This window comes from Mchenga conophoros, linkage group LG6, assembly GCF_057382185.1.
Source record: "Mchenga conophoros isolate Kocher_MC1m ecotype Shallow Benthic linkage group LG6, M_conophoros_male_GT1.1, whole genome shotgun sequence".
NCBI lineage: Eukaryota > Metazoa > Chordata > Actinopteri > Cichliformes > Cichlidae > Mchenga > Mchenga conophoros.
In genome coordinates, this window is record NC_140531.1 from 30,173,725 (window position 1) to 30,190,930 (window position 17,206).

At 39.3% G+C, this 17,206-nt stretch overlaps 2 protein-coding genes across 3 annotated transcripts in view; one reads left to right on the top strand and one right to left on the bottom strand.

Moving 5' to 3' along the window:
* Positions 1 to 288: 288 nt before the first annotated feature.
* Positions 289 to 12,937, top strand: LOC146572901 (voltage-dependent calcium channel gamma-1 subunit-like). The gene is made up of 4 exons (XM_085277359.1): positions 289 to 900; positions 7,649 to 7,723; positions 10,470 to 10,616; positions 10,754 to 12,937. Exons 1-4 carry the CDS (start codon positions 663 to 665, stop codon positions 10,984 to 10,986), a joined length of 693 nt encoding a protein of 230 aa, XP_085133485.1. The 5' UTR covers positions 289 to 662; the 3' UTR covers positions 10,987 to 12,937.
* Positions 12,931 to 17,206, bottom strand: part of helz (helicase with zinc finger) — a 50,958-nt gene continuing 46,682 nt past the window's right edge. For both annotated transcript variants that reach the window (XM_085277357.1, XM_085277358.1), the window contains exon 33: positions 12,931 to 17,152. In XM_085277357.1, the coding sequence (XP_085133483.1) occupies positions 16,809 to 17,152 (344 nt within the window). In that variant the 3' untranslated portion in view covers positions 12,931 to 16,808. The remainder of the gene's footprint in view (positions 17,153 to 17,206) is intronic.

Below are 17,206 nucleotides of genomic sequence, written 5' to 3' on the forward strand. Positions count from 1 at the left end.
ACAGACGCAGTGTTAAGGTGAGGTAGAGTTAAGATACAAACAGTATGATGAATGAAACTGAGAAGCAGGGGAAACTATATTTCCAAGGCTGAGACGTTTACTTTAATAGTTCTTATGTGAATGTGAAGACAAGAGACAAATGTTAGTCCACGTTACACATCTCCGCCCACTGGCGGTGTAACCAGATAAGAAGACAGCCTGACAACTTGACTCACCGATCACATTTATAGCATCCCCCCGCCCCTGAAAAACACTGACCAGCACATGCTGCAACCCCCTCTACGCCCATTACCCACCATGGTAGACACTTTGGTCATCAACTTCCCTGATCTACCTCAACAGCTGTTTATCTAAACTTGCAGCCCCTGAGTTGTGCAGCACCTCACAGTGAGTAGGGGAAAGGAGACTTGAAAGTAGGACAGAGCCGCCTGGCCCCTTTCCTTTCCAACCAGAAGCACAGATTTGTGACTGGAGGAGAGAAGATACTAGTCTTGGGTGGTGAGAGAAAAGGAGAAGAGATTTTTGTGCTGCAGTCACTGAGGAAAGAAGCCCTAAGGACACAGACCAGTGTGTCTACATTGCAGAGCATCCAGTTTTATTAAGGTTTCCTATTTTATCAGGGGAAAAATATTCACTGAACAGAAATCTCACCACCTGCGAACATGCACAAGCGTACAAAGATTAAGATTGCCATCTTTGTGTTGCTGGTGGGCATGGCATGCATGCTCACGGCAGTGGTAACGGACCACTGGGCAGTTCTTAGCCCAAAGGTGGAGAAACTCAATGAGACCTGTGAGGCGGCCCACTTCGGCCTGTGGAGGCTGTGCAAGAAGTACATCTACATCAGCTCAGAACACTACGACGAAGGGCACGGCTGCGGACCCATCAGCCTGCCTGGAGGTAAGAGAAAATCTGAGAGAAAACTTCTTGCAACTGGAGCATGAAAGTGAACCTGAGAGCCAGTTTTTAGTTTTCAGTCTCTGTGGCTGTGCTATCTCTCCAAAGGTTCAGTCTTTTTTGGAAAAATATTGCATGCGAGTAAGATGCTACTTTAAGGTATGAAGCTACTAAGAATAGAGATCCTTTGCAACACAAACACATCCTGTTGTATTCCTCATGTTTTAGTCCTTTCATGCATTCAGCTTGTTTTTTCTTTTTTTTTGTTTTTCCCGTGGATACATATTGTTATGTGCCGACAGCATTTCAGGGCCTGTTTGATTAGACTTCTGAAACATCTTTGAAATGTGTTTTAAAGAAGTAGCCGGTAGTGTAATATAAATATTAGTCGAAGCATTTAGCCTGTGTTTAAACTATCTTGGTGGTCTTGGAATAAACAGCACCCAGAATGACCGACCACTATGACCAACCATAGATGCAAAGTGTTGACATGAGATAACAGTAGATAGATGTGACATCAGCCAGAGAAATCTAAGCATAAGAGTCTCAAGAGACTGGAGACTAACCCTGATGGTTGGCTCCTCTTTTCTGACAGATAATCTTATTAGTAAAGTCAGCTGCCACAGAACCTGCAGACAGCTGATAATAATACCAATATGGATATGGACACTGCATCAGAGCTCCCTGAAATACAGAGAAACTGGATAGAGCAGCCTCCATGAAAAGTGATGAAAAGCCTTTCCTCAAACATCTTACTTGAGGACACTTTTGAGATAGATTTCACACAGTCTAATATTACCACCGCCACAGCCACGGGGAAATTAAAGTTTTTAATTTGGCCATGTTCATTTCAAAAACCCATTCATCTTTTTTTTAACATATTAAGGATCTTTCAGTCTGTACAAGGCAGGTAAGGTGAAAACAGCACAAAATGATCCAATTTAAATGCTGCTTGTGCATCAAATAGAAATAGAAATGTCGGTACATTTAATATAACACGGAGACATCAAATGGAGGCTGGTCTGCTTCTGGATTGTGTTTGCAGTGGTGTATGCTTACACCAGCCTACTCAACATGTCACTTTACACTGGTATTAATACTTTTACTTAACTGAATGGTCTAAATACTTTGCCCACCACAGTTTATAGGTGATGCATTTTCATGCCCTACAAAGGGCTCACCTTGGTGTGCATGTCTTGTCTCCAAATAAACATGATGTGGTACATCGTGCTGTTAAAGGTGCCTGAATAAAATGCAGACTGTAATAAAATTTAAAAAGAAGTGCTGAGCCGTTGTTGGCAAGCAAAGACTCGTGGTGCCAATGATCTGGAGTGAGAGTTACGCTACTGTTGGGGGCAAATGGGTAATTGAACATTATCTGAAAAACTCTGACTGTGTTATCTGAGCCCAAGTTATATGAGATTTTGGAAGCGTGCCCAGACATCATACCAAATTTATACTACTTACAAATAGAACCTGATTGTGGCAGCCTGCAACTTTTAGGAATCCCAGACACTGTCTGCACTGCAGGGCCGTCTCAGGAGCAAGTGAGATGCCTGAGGGGGGCTTGTTGCTGCAGGCATGTGCTGAATATTCCAAATAAGTGTGACCCGCCCAGGCACACAGGGAATTCTTAAGACAGCAACTCCAAGAGACAAATGTTTTTGGGTTGGGTTCTTCATGTGCAGTTTTTGACTTTTAAACAACTACACAGTGAAAGCAGTGATCTGGAATATTTTTGGACAATGCAATATATTACAGTCATTGAAATGAAACAGATCCGTTTCACTTGGCAAATAGCTTTAGAAGAAGTAAATAAAAACAGGCAGAAGTCCCGTGTTTCCAGGGGCTTCCCCAGGCCCACTGTATTTGGACAGGAACAATATTGTTTATCATAACCACTTGTCCTCAGAGAGGTGTCAAACTCTGATCCAACACAGGACTTGAACAGCGTGTGAGATGGTGTTCGCTGAGAGAGACTCAACTGGAAAATATGGGTTGACTTGTTATTTATATCAGCTGTTGATAAAGCACAGACTGTGATATAAAATCAAGTTAAGTGTACAATAAAGATTTACATGTTGTACCAGCTTTGAGAAAAAAGTAACAAATTAACCTAATGAATATTTTAGTTGTTGGCATTATCCTGCTTTATATTTAACTGCATATGTCTTTTGAGTATCGGAGCTGTTAAGTCTTAATGTGCAACATCAGATGTTCTGGCAAGCCGCTTCCAAGTTTTTCACCCTATGTTTAATTTTCAATAGTATTGAAAACAACAATTATGTGACGGCATTTTATTGGCCAAAAGCGTAAGCAATTTTAAAACTGTTCCCAAAAACATGAGATTTAAAAAATATATATATATTACTGTGTAAATTGCTCAGCAAACACCCGCTGTAGGTATAAATATAGGCCACGTAAATACTCAGCTGTGCCGCGTGAGGGTCAAGTGTTCAAGCCAAGTCCTCTGAGTGACGGGGCCGCCTGAAAGAGTCAGGCATAGCTCTAAGGCCTGCTCTCCCACCGGCCTGTTCCCTCAAGACCTTCCTGCAGCTACGCATCTCCGTGCAGCCCACCACTCAAATTACTTCACACTCCCCGAGGATGGGATGTTTTACCAGTCGGTGGTTGCTGGAGTACTTTTCTATGCTGTGGTGTGCTGGGGGAGCAGCACAGCAAAGAAGGACTCATCCAGGCTGGAGAAACTGATCAGGAGGGCTAGCTCTGTGGTCGGCATGAAGCTGGACACTCTGGTGACAGTGGCAGAGAAAAGGACATTAAAGAAACTGATGGACATTATGAACAATGCTGGGCATCCTCTGCACACGGCCATAAACAACCAGAAGAGTCTGTTCAGTGACAGGTTGCTTCTCCCAAAGACAAGAACTAACAGACTTAAAAACTCCTTTGTCCCACACGCCATCAGACTGTTTAACTCCTCTCTGGAGGGGAGAGGGAGGGGAAACAGGAGGACAAAGGAGGGGGGAACAACTAAGCTGTAGTGCCTCTTCACCTCACTGTACAATACCTTGTGCAATACTTTTGTAAATAGTCAACAGTGCAATAGACTCAATACTTGAAATGTGCAATTCACTTGTATTTTTATTTTTTATTCCTATTTATTCTATTTATCCCCTTTGTATATTTTATTTATATTTGTCTCTGTATTTATATATATGTGTGTGTGTGTGTGTGTATATATATATATATATATATATATATATATATATATATATATATATATATATATATATATATATATATATATATAGGGTGCAAGATGCTAGCAGGCAAGGCATACATGGAACGCCATAACCAAGTGGCCGGCATAGTGTACAGGAACATCTGTGCTGAGTATAACCTGGAAGTCCCGAGGTCAAAATGGGAGATGCCCCCAAGGGTGGTGGAGAATGACCGAGCTAAGATCCTGTGGGACTCCCAGATACAGACGGACAAAATGGTGGTGGCTAACCAACCGGACATAGTGGTGGTAGACAAACAGAAGAAGACGGCCGTAGTGATCGATGTAGCGGTTCCGAATGACAGCAATATCAGGAAGAAGGAACACGAGAAGCTGGAGAAATACCAAGGGCTCAGAGAAGAGCTCGAGAGGATGTGGAGGGTGAAGGTAACGGTGGTCCCCGTGGTAATCGGAGCACTAGGTGCGGTGACTCCCAAGCTAGGCGAGTGGCTCCAGCAGATCCCGGGAATAACATCGGAGATCTCTGTCCAGAAGAGCGCAGTCCTGGGAACAGCTAAGATACTGCGCAGGACCCTCAAGCTCCCAGGCCTCTGGTAGAGGACCCGAGCTTGAAGGATAAACCGCCCGCAGGGGCGTGCTGGGTGTTTTTTTTTTTTATAACAATTCTGTAACTGTAACTTCGGTCGTTGCTGTGCTTTTTGGAAGTCGAATTTCCCAGAGGAACCCACCCGAGGGATTAATAAAGTTCTATCTTATCTTATCTTATCTTATCTTATCTTATCTTATCTTATCTTATCTTATCTTATCTTATCTTATCTATATAGGCATGCAACATAGCAACCAAGGGATGGGCATTGTATATGGGGAAAGGGTGCTAGTGATGCCTTTCTGACCTAAATAGGCATGCATCCATGTGGTATTTGAGGTTTGTAGTGGGATCAAAGTTTTATGCATTTGCAAAGAGGGTGCTTAGATTAGCAGAGTATTACAGAGAAGGGAAAAGTGCACCTTTCATCTTTAGGACACATTTCCATGCAAAAGCAGCAAAGTAGTAACAAAAGTTTGAAAGAAGCCACTGATCGACCTTTACTGAAAGTAATTTTGTTGACATGTACATTTTTCTTGACCCTGCAACAACACTCCACTTGTCATAGCTGATAAAGCAAAGAATGAGGAAGGCTTTGACAGCCAAATGTAGCCAAAAATGAACTGACACCACAAATCAATGCGAGGAAAGACGCTGCTCTGACATGACAATGTGCAGAGACGCTGCTAATCCTGCATCCTGGCCTTGTCAGTCGAAAGATGGCGGACAGCCCTATTTGGAAAAAGGGAGGCTTTATAGAGCTCGTCAAAACAGCCTGGCAGGACGAGGACTAACAGTAACCCAAAATTGGATTAGTGTGTGTGTGTCTCTGGGTTTGTTGTAGCATGCTTCCACAGATGATAACATATACGTTTTTATCCAACAGTTCTTCCTCACATTTCTATAAAAACATGCACTCTGAGGTAAGTTTAATTGGGCAGCACACACAGTCACATGTGGGAATAAACCTGCTAAGCTTAAGCTTAATGAACATAATCATGAAACACTTTCGAACATCGAGACCATGTGTTTTTATTTTTTTATTATTATGTTTTGGTGGATGACTGACATTGATCAGCATTATGTATTTAGGCATATGCGTGCGTGTGTGTGTGTGTGTGTGTGTGGGGGGGGGGGGGGGGGGGGTTTCAAAGGCCAGCATCTGTTTTGAATGCAAGGTTTGACTCAATAAATACATGTAGGTGACAAACCTCTATCACATTCTCCAGTGAAAAACAGCAGCGCTTGTTGCTTAGTAACAACCACTGGTTTTTTTTTCTTCCTTTCTTTGATGGCCAGTCCCTGTCCTCATTCATAAAAAAGGTTTTTATGTATTTATTTTTTGCATGTAGGCCCACACAGTATGACACATGGCTTTAAAAGCTTGCCATTTCAAAGGAGCTTTGTGTGAACATTGCACTGTTGACTTGACTTGGAAAAATATGATTCATAAATACTATTTGCGCCTGTTACACCAAATTACCCTGTTATTTCCTTTTAGGGGCACCTGACATCCCATTTAACTCAGTTTCTTGAGAAATAGAAGAATGTCAAAGCTATCAAGCTCTTACCATAAAATCATACCATGCAGTACTTCATATTTTCACATGAAAGCATTTCACTTCCCATGATGAGCGCGTGTGGAAACTGGGATAAGGAATGTGCCTGTGTGTTAAGCCCTCATACCGTCGAGATCATGGACATGCACCTGACTGTGCATGAGAGAACTGATGATCTGGTGCTGCATGCATAAATCTTCTCACTATTTGAGCAAATATGATCATTCAAATGTTTTAAATTATTTGAATGATCGTATTTCCCGATGTTTTGGCCAAATATCCCATTGGCCAAAATGTGGTAGATCATCAAATGTAATCAAGTTTTGTATGTACACCAAGCCTGTTTCTAAAAGGGATAACATTTCTACCTGGCACAGCATCAAAGACTTCTTTTTCTTTCAAACAACTATGTGATCACATAATGCATAACGCCTGGCTTTATATCTGCAAATCCCTAAGGCATAACACCTTGTCTGCATGACAGAAACTGAACTCGATGTCTGCAACCAGAGTCAAACCACACAAAGGAGAAAGTTCTGCAGGGAAGCCACTTTTAATTGTAACATTATCTTGGGATGTAAAATCCCTTTTGGACAAAAAATGGAAGCTATAGCTGAGACCATGTGAAGTGTTTAATACAAGTACCATATTCCAAAGGCGTGTGACAAAAGGTGAATGCAGCTAATGGGGCGAACAAATGTGGAGCAAACCTGAGAAAGAAGAAAAACAAACTGTCTTATTAGAAACAGAAATTTTGTCAAATAAAAATGAATCATAAAACATAAATTAGGCATTGACAAATATGACCTTGATCTGAGAGGAATTTAAAAACAACCAAACAACCCAGTCAATGACAAGCAAACACAAGGTAAAAGCACTTTTATGACAATTTGGTGTATTTGCTGGCAGATTATATGGTCAAAACTGAGCATCTAGATTCAAGTCCGGGAAGGTTTTTGGTCATACATAGCAACATATTGAATACCACACTGACTCATCATAGCTGTGTGCAATTGAAGGCTCCCATCAGAGTCCCAACTGAATTAACTAATCATGTCTGTGCTTCACAACCCTCTTGATGCGTCTCTCGCCTTTTATCAGTAGAGCTTTTATTTACATATGAAGACATTTAAGTTTATTGTAATAAAATTTTGCAAGACGAGGCCAACTTTTTAAAAATCTGTAAAATCAAAAGTTTCCCAATAAGGGCATTAGAACTCCAAAAGCACTAAAAATAATCAATTTTAAACTTACCTTTAACATGTGGATGTAATATCTGTATTTTATTGTTGTGGTTTTATCGTAATGTGCTGGTACAAAGCAGAGTACAAATATTCTGTGCAGATTTGAAGAGAAAATTAAACTAAATATGGTTTTGCTTTGTTTTTTTTCTTTTCACAGACGAAAATTGCACTTACTTCAGGCACTTCACTCCAGGACAGGATGCTGAGATATTTGAATATAAAACACAAAAAGGTATGTTTGTTTGTTTGTTTGTTTTCACTCCCTTTGGCAATTGCTTCGGCCTATTCTGTCTTAAAACACTGAAATAATAAGTTGCTTTCATCTCTGAATTCATGTTCCTTCCTCTGTGTGAAGTGAACATCAGACGAGTCGAAATGTAGCAGTTGCTTCGTGATTTTCCAAATGATCTCACTTGCTGCTGCTTTTCTCTGTGTGGGTTCAAGTTTTCAGTTATGTTTCACATCTGACCACAGCACAGTCGGCAGTGTCACAGCAGGCAGACTCGACCGTCTATCAATGTCAGAACATCTCACGGGAGAAATCCTATCTGAAATCTGACTTGTTTCTTTTTTTCTTTCTTTCTTTCTCCAGCTGACCAATATCTATTTTCAATTTCTCTGTATAACATGCAATAGTCTGCCTCAGTAGTTTTTCAAGTTCTTGTTGTTTCCCCTGATGGTCAGAAGCTGTGGATCATAAGTCCCGAAATTTTGTGCTTTAGCAAAATATATCTTGTACATACATTTGTTCAGCTGTGTATGTTTTCTCCTCCTTGTACATCAGCCCTCCCATGCAGAGGCCGTTAGTGGTCTGAACATACACATGTGGTCAGTGAGCTACTTTAGGGCATGTAGGGATGCTCCCAGTAAAAATGTAAATGAAGTGAAAATTTGAAAAGTTGAGAGTAAAAGAGATGATCAGGTTAATGGGCTCAGACAATTGGAGTTTCTTTCTAAACTGTCTCTTTCAGCAGGGTGGTTATATTGATGCATCCGATACTGTATGTATTAATATGTACTCATACCTAATCTGCTAAATTTGGAGAGTGACATAAAGTGTACGCTCAATAGCAAAAAATAAAAATAAATCCTATTCCAGTACACATTAAAAGAAAGGAACCTTGCCAAAGAGATTAATACATTAGCAACACTGTGAATTTGAACGTGGCTTGACCAGTTCCTCATAATACTGCCCCTTTCTGTGTTGGAGGGTTAAATTTAGCACATGAGAAGTTCATGTTTCTGCAGGCTGAAAAATTTCTGAGCAGTGCAGTGAAGCAAGTGCTGTATGAATAAAATGCAGAAAGCTTTTTGATGTCTATGTTGCTCACGCTATGTGAGAATCCATGGTTTTGCAGACTTGAGTTAGACACCAACCTCTAACACACATGGTTTATGTTAGAGAGCTGTTCAGGGTGCAGCCCATCCTCCCCTGCCAGTAGAAGATGAAGGCTTTTCCCCCCCAAAGGGGTGCCTTTCTCTCCCTAGGGTATGGTTCACAGGCAAACAGGCTACAGATCAAAGGCCTGGGTTCCTATCTACCTGTCTGCTCAGAAACCTAGCCAGCTGCTGTTGTACACTCTAAATGAAAGACCAGAATCCATTTATATTAGTGCACCCAATTTCAAAGACCTTGTATTTATAATAAAAGCAATGGAGAAGTTAGCAGGTGTTTTTCTTTGGGGAACTAATCTAAAGACCCAAAGCATTCATTCATCCATCCACCCCAGGTTGTTAGTCTAGTCACAGGCCCAGATAGCCAAAACCTGACATAGCCTATTTTGCATAGACTTCTATTAGTGTACAAATGGTGAGTTACACAGCATCACCATACAATAATATCACCCTGTTATCATGACCCTGGGCACAATAGTGTACTTTAAATCTGCCCTGCTACTCCTAAAAACTAACCAGAGTACCAAATACCACAAAATAACAATACTTTCAGCTACTAAAGTGTTAATTTCGTTGGCTAAGTAATTTCACCATAGTTTTCATTCACAAAAGTCTTTTTTTGACGAAAACGAGACGATAACTAAATAAAAAACAACCCACAAGGACAAAAAAATATGATGAAATGGGCTCAGACTTATAAGACGAATAAAAACGAGACGGAAATATTCTGGTTACATGAGGAATAAGGTATGTAGAGAGGCGGGACAAGTTTGGAAGCGATCCAATCAGAAATAATCACCTTGTGCAGAGAGGTTAGACATGCAATGTTTGATCTGTTGCCAACAAACAAGGTGGGAAGCACCCACACTCTCTGCTTCTCATGAGAATGCTACAAAATGCGACAAGAGTACACGTATGGGCACATTTCGCATTTGATGTCAAGAAAAACCCTTTGTAAACCCGTGGAGAAAATTTCAGCAGAAAAAACGAGACAGATTTTTACACAGTCAACTTCAAAATTAGTGTACGATAATCTCGTGATATCGTACACTAAACCTAACTAAACTAAACCAACTAAAACTAAAAGACTTTAGATGTAAAAGTAAGCAAAGTTTCGAAAAAAAAAAGATTATTTTGTCTTTTAATTAAAAAAAATGTTTATTTAATTTTTGAGTAAAGTTTAACTTTCTAGTTGCTTTATAATTATAAATAGAAATGAAAGTATATAGTTCGTTTCTTTAAAAAGCATTATTGTCTTCTGCTGGAGCCCAAAAACCTTCATGGACAACAGAGAGACAAGAAAAGCGAGAAAACCTGAAGAGGCGAAGGCATGGATGACAGGTTAATAATAATTTGTCACAGCAGATTTGGAGCTCTGTTGCCTACAAGTAGAAGAAAAAAACACTTCAGTATTAAAGTATCTACATTTTTTGCCTGTCAGGTCATGTCTTTGTCATTCAGCATTAATGAGACTTTCACAGATGCTTTTTGTCCATTTCCACATGCACTAATCCGCCAGTGGCAGATCCAGGAAATTTTACAACATGACTGTAAAATTGACTGACATTTTTTTGTCTTTCCAGAGTACAACATCTCAGCTGCAGCCATCTCCATCTTCAGTCTGGCCTTCATGATCCTTGGCTCTCTTTGTGTGCTGGGCTCATGTACTGGTACAGGCAAAAAAAGAGACTACCTCCTTAAACCTGCTGGCATGTTTTTTGCATTTGCAGGTGTGTTCAGTTTCTGTTTCACAGTCGTTTTGCTTTTATGTTCAGTGTGTGTTTCATATTTGGTGAGCATGGGAATCTGCGGGTGCCACAGGTGTTACTATAAGCCGTGTCTAATGTTTAATCACTCTCTTTCTCAGGTCTCTGTGCATTCATCTCACTGGAGGTGATGCGTCAGTCAGTGAAGCGCATGATCGAGAGCGAGGAGACAATTTGGATCGAATACTACTACAGCTGGTCCTTTGCTTGTGCCTGCACTGGCTTTGTCCTCCTCTTTCTCTGTGGCATTGCACTCTTGTTCCTCTCCATGCCTCAGATGCCCAGGAATCCATGGGAAACCTGCATGGACGCCGAACCGGAACAAGTTGAGTGATAGCAAGACATACGGACAAATGCAGGAAAAGAATGAGTTGTCTTTTATTTTGAATACAGATGTTAGATTCAACGACATCAGCTTGTCATCAGAGAAGAAACCACAGTGTAAAGAGCGGCCCTTTGTAATGCCTGCAATTTTGTGTTGTAGGCCACAGTTGCTTAAAACCTGCTCTACTCGTCACTAAGAGCTGACATTTCCCACATGGGATTTAGTAGTATTTTTTAAGATATTCCTTTCCCCCTCCAACTCATGATTTAGTGCTGGCATGTTTTTACTGGTGAAAAGGTATTGTATTATGACCTTGGTCTTACTAGTTCCCCCATGTGTCACTCCTTAGTTAAAAAGACAAACATTTTGAGCATTAATGGCCTGACATCCAGGTCAGGTGATTTTATGTACTGCATTATGTATGATATCGTGTACATAGCCAATGTGCTTCTGTATTTTTTATGGCATCACTCCAAGAAGCCCTCTTATACTGTCAATTAAGTCATTTTTTAGCCTATAGCTTAAACAGTAAATCTCTAATGATAAATAAAAGAAGAAAAAAAAACATCATTTAAAGTTAAATAATTGCACATTAAGTCCAGAACTTCCTGAGTAAAGGAAAGCTTTGAGCAAACTACTTGCTCAGAGTCTGGGTGTATGTGTCTGTAGCAAGCGGAATGCTAAACACCCAAAGTCTTCAGCACCAGTCATGTTGGAAAAGGTTCAGTTCTAGCAGGTGCACATACAAGGCCTTGACAGCTTCCATGCCAAACTGATACAAAACATGCCTCTGTTCATTTTCATGTGTTGTTATGACCCGTTTGACCCATGTGGCGAATGTCCATTTGCATCTATACACGCTGTTAGCATAGATAACAGAAAAAAAAGCCACAGATTCATGGTCTTTTACTGAATTGTAACCTTACATGCAGAGTTTCAGAGAGATGAGCGCCAATTGAATTTAATTTCGGTTGTAAATGATGTCACGCTGTGCAATCACACAATATGCAAGTGGCAAACTAATAGAGTGATGGAGCTGCACTATATTTTCAGATTATGAGCACGGACTTTAGCTGATGTTTACTTGCAGTTTATAATTCAGTTGTAACAGCGTAACAGTCCACATTAAGGAGTGAAAGTTGGTCAGTGACCATTCTATTTGGTGGGGGATTTGAACTAAATTAGGTCACCTGGGTTTAAAAAGCAAAAATGTACAGGACATTATTAGAATAAACCTTTTCTGTGTAGCCTGTATTGCGCAACACCATATAAAAGAGAACAAGAAGCATGAAGTTCGCAGCCAGACACTTACAGAACTTCTCCTCTACTGGGCTTTTTTTTTTTTTTTTTTTAAATACATTATAAAAAGAAGTCAGGTTATATAGCTGCTGACGTTATGTGACACACCGAAAGGCTCTTAAATATTTGTTTTTACTTTTCTCAAAGTCACTCACGAAATGGCTGCTGTTCTGTGCAAACAGACTCGAGCACCAAGGAGTTCATATTTCAGACCGTTTTGTGCTGACATGTGGTGTATCTGAAGAACCACACTGTCATTGTTGTGTCAGCCTTGCATCCATCTTTGCACGGAGGAGGAAAGAATCCAGTTGTTTATTTACTTTTAAAATAAGTTTTCTTTGACTTGACTTTAAAGTTGTATTGTCACTCAAAAAAAAAAGATCCAGTGGTTTAAAATAGAGGCAGCTGTTGACGTGAACCTCCTGTACTTCTAGTGTTTTTTTCACTGAATGAGGCATGCAGTAACAACGTTTGGAATGCGTTAGATTTTGAGTGTGTTTGTTATATACTGCTTTATAGGTTTGTAATAAAAATTCAATCTTGAAATGCTGTGGAAAACTTATCTGGGACCGCGTTATTTAATGCAGTAAAGGTCCATCTGGACCCAGGTGGCACAACTACACAACAATTCAGAAGACAGAGAAACAGAACTCAAACAGTTTCAATAAAAACACTTTAATAGAGAAACAAATAAAAAGAAAACAAAAGAAAATAAACCTTTAAAACACAGTCAAAAATCCTTGAATCATAACCACCACCAACTGAAATGAAGAAGAGCAAAACAGATCTATCCATTGTTTTGTACCCACGAGTAAGGAACCAATGGGACTGAGAAGCTGGGAGGACCGGTGAGCCATTGATTCACTGCAGAGGAGAGCCAACAGATAACGGGAAAAGATGGCGCTTATAGAAAGCTGAACACAGTGCTCTCTGCTGGCTGGGCAAAAGGTTGCTCCCATTCAGTGTGCCACACACACACACACACACACACACACACACACACACACACACACACACACACACACACACGATGGTTTCACTTTGTCCCCCCCCACTTAAATACACACCTCAGACTGTGATTTCTGGAAGGTGAAATCAAACTGTTAACCACACACACACACAAGACAGTGCTTTTATTGTCTCCTTTCAAAAGAAAGACTCCTGACAGGGAGCTGTGAAAAAAGAAAAAGAAAAAAAAGAAGAAATGAGCATTTCTTTAAAAAAAACAAACAAACAAACAAACAAACAAAAAGGCTTGATCTCCTCTGCTTCAAGACCAAAACTGTATCAATAGAAGTGGTGAAATATTAGTATTGCACAACTTCAGAGACCAGCCAGCGACTATTGTGTGGAAAACAGATCACCTAAACACAGTATTTTAAATTTAATACACACGAGGGAGCAACCTCAGCTTCACATCTGCCAACTAACTGCAGAAAGAAAAAAAACAAACTAAACCAAAAAAACCTAACATGACCATTACATATTTGATTCACACATTAGTAAAATAGTATAATAGATTTGTTGATAATGTCACAAGTTATTGTACACATCAAATAATATACCAAAATCTGACTCTGTAGGTTAAACAAAAAGCTTTTTTTTTTCTCTTCTTTTTTTTCCTCCATCGATAAATCAATACAAACTGGTAAAAACAGGGATAAAAACCAGCCAGATCATCTCAACATGCAAGAAAAGAAAAAGACTTCACATTTAAAAACAAATCCATTTTGATTGTTGTACAGCTTGGGAAGTGGTGAGAAAACAGGGAAGGACTAATCCAGCAACATGTACTTAAAAATACACATTGTACAGTGAAAGAAGTTGTAACAGCTGCAACACAATGTTTCCTCTGCCTAATAAGCCAGACACCATCTTTAAGAGAAAAACAAAAACAAACAAAACAACAACAAAAAAAACCAAACAAACAAAAAAAAAAAGTTCCAAGATGTTGCAACTACCAACCGGGTTGTTGTTGTCCATTTCTAGAATTCTTTGTTTTGTGAATTTGCATAATTAAAAAGGGCATACCTCTTCTTTGAACAGCTTCTACAAAATTGAGGCGTTCCCAAAGTTCTTGTTTGTAAATACCTAGAAAATGCATATTTACAAGTATGTGTTCTCTGCAAAGTCAAAAAATCTGGACCTTTGAGCTAGAATGTGACAAAAATGAAACCATACCGTGTATGAAGCTCTCTGCTGAAAACAAAGTTATTAGCAGTGGGGTTCTGAGGAAGTGACCTTTAGAGAGATTTATGAGGGATTAACTACCATGTGGAAGCCAAGAAACAGCAGAACGATTTATTATTTTTAGCAAATTGCAGATGGGGCAGTGATGTGTTAACAATTCATGAATTACATGACAGGACTGAGCACTGGACCACTGTTGTCACTATTGCTTTGTCGCTTTTTTTTTTTTTTTTTGTTAAATAAAATAGGCAGATACAGTGTGCGAGCATCTTTTTATACTTCATTTCCACATGTCTCAAATCAGCTGGGTTTCAAGTAAAATTCATGTGCACGTACGTGTGTCTTCCTGTTGTGTGTCAACTCCTTTTGAGTAACTCAGCGGCATGATTCATCCTGTAATTTATTAAGGTGTTACAAATATAGAAAAATGTTGTCGTAGTGAAATGCAAAGCACGAGCAGAGCAATTTCAGTTAGATTAAAGAGAATGAAACATGTCTACTGCAGTAGCGTTAATATATCTAATCTGAATAAAAAGGTTCTGTGAACCACGAGGAGCAAACCCAATATTTCCGATTCATTCTTTATATTCACACCCTACAAGCAAAACAGTCAAAGGTTTCTGAACAGCGAGTTCTATGTTACTCTTCATTCAGCAGTTTTAAAAGGTTGATATTACATACTCTGAATTTCCAAAATACCCAGCTCATGGAAAAGCTGCTGACTTTGAGCAGGACTGGAAATGATCAATGACCAATGTTTGCGACAAAACAACAAAAGATGTAAGTAATATTTATTCCTAAGGACTTCAAAACCTTTGGACATTCTGGCCTAAAACTAAGTGGCAAGAAACTGGCAAATCATCTGAGATCAGGTTAACATAACGGGTCTATCATCAACTTTGGGCAATTTTCTATTCATTGTTATTATAAAGAAAATAAAGAAGCATATATATATATATATATTAAAAAAAAGTTGTCACACCTACAACATTTCAGGGTGTTTACTCTTAAGTTCCAACATACGTAAGACCAATAATTTAGTGTGTTCAAAAACATCTGACTGCAATTCTAGATCTTCTCAGTTTGCCTGTTAGACACACTACTCTGACCTCACTGTCCTTTCTTCACTTACACAAGCCTTCAGAGTACTGCAACCTTTTCAAACAAAACAACACAAAAAAAACAGAACTCTGCCCAATAGCAAAACACAAACAAACAAACCATTTCACTCCAGTAATTATACTGAAACAATGTCATACTGTTGGACAAGAGTTGCAAAGTAAGTCCACGATGCAATGACGGTCTTAAACAAAGAATAAAATAAAATAAAACCAACAACAACAAAGAATTCATGTAACTGCGTGTCAGCCACAAGCAAAGCAGTCTAGGATAATCTTATCACTGAAAAGGATGGTGTTCTCTGATCTTTAACGCAAAGAGAGGAGGAATGAAACAGTTGTTGCTGCTTTGATGTTGAAGCTGGTAAAAGCTAAAATATGCAATCGATATTTGTAATTTTTCCCCCATAAATAATCACATTTTCTACTAAAAATGACTGAAGATGATTCCCAGGTAAGGATGTCTAAGAATTAAAGATCAGAAGCTAAAAACAGGAAAAACAAAACTTTAAAACTCATATTGCAAATCTAGCATGATGCAGGAATTTAAGGACATGTCTGTGGCATACGATTCAGTCTTTTATTTTTTCTTTATATGTACATATTAGAGCAAAATTTATCTACTTCTATACACTGTTCCATGTAGTTTCTGTGTCAGTTGACCACTTAGCTTATGTCCATTACATCTACAGTAGTATGAAAATCAATAAGTAATGTCCACTCGAAACTGAGGAATAAAAAATAATAAAAACATACTTATTTCGCAAAACAACTTCAATAAGGAAAAATACAAGCGGGAGCTAAGTGGTCAACCAACAGACACCATTGTTTTTGAGCTTTTTTTGTTTTTTTATGTTTGTTTTTTGCTTTTTTTTTTTTTTTTTTAGCATTACGTACATATACAAGTGTAGATAATATAAGTATATATTCATATATACATAATGAGTATGTATATATACCAGTAATGCATTCATTATATATACTTATTTTCTTCACAGATATGTGAAATAGGAGGGAAAAAATGACTGTTAAAAATAAAAAGTTTAAATGAAACAAAATGCATAAAACCAACCTACTGATAGAAACAACTTGTAAATGCACTTTGCACAATTTTTGTGTTTTTAGAAATGATTTTACCTTTTTTATAATTTTCTTTTTTATTTGTTTTTTTTTTGTTTGTTTTTTTAAATTATTACTTATTCACTTATGTGGGAGAAGTGACACTCATTTAAAATAGGAATAGTACCCATTGCTACCATTTGAACTTCCTATACTCAGCTCTTGTAGGAGGGAGAGGGGGTCGCTATTCTTCTTGACCTGTTCAGGCCGAACTGCCCGGGGCTTAGGTGGAGCGCGAAGAGCGCTCGCGTAGGACATGGTAGGCTGTTTGCCTAAATTTGGAGCCCCCTCGCTGGGCTCGGTGGGAGGCTGAGGCTGCTGCTGCTTGTTGTTGGGCATGAGAGGAGGAAACTGATGCTGAAGGGAGTTGAGGGAGTGTGGATGTGTCTGCTGTGTTCCTGTGGCTTCTGCCTTTGCATGCTCCTCTGCCTGACGAAGGGCCTTGGAAGCTGTCATATGGGAAGGCAGCCAAAGGTTATGAGAGGTGAATGAGACACGGACAC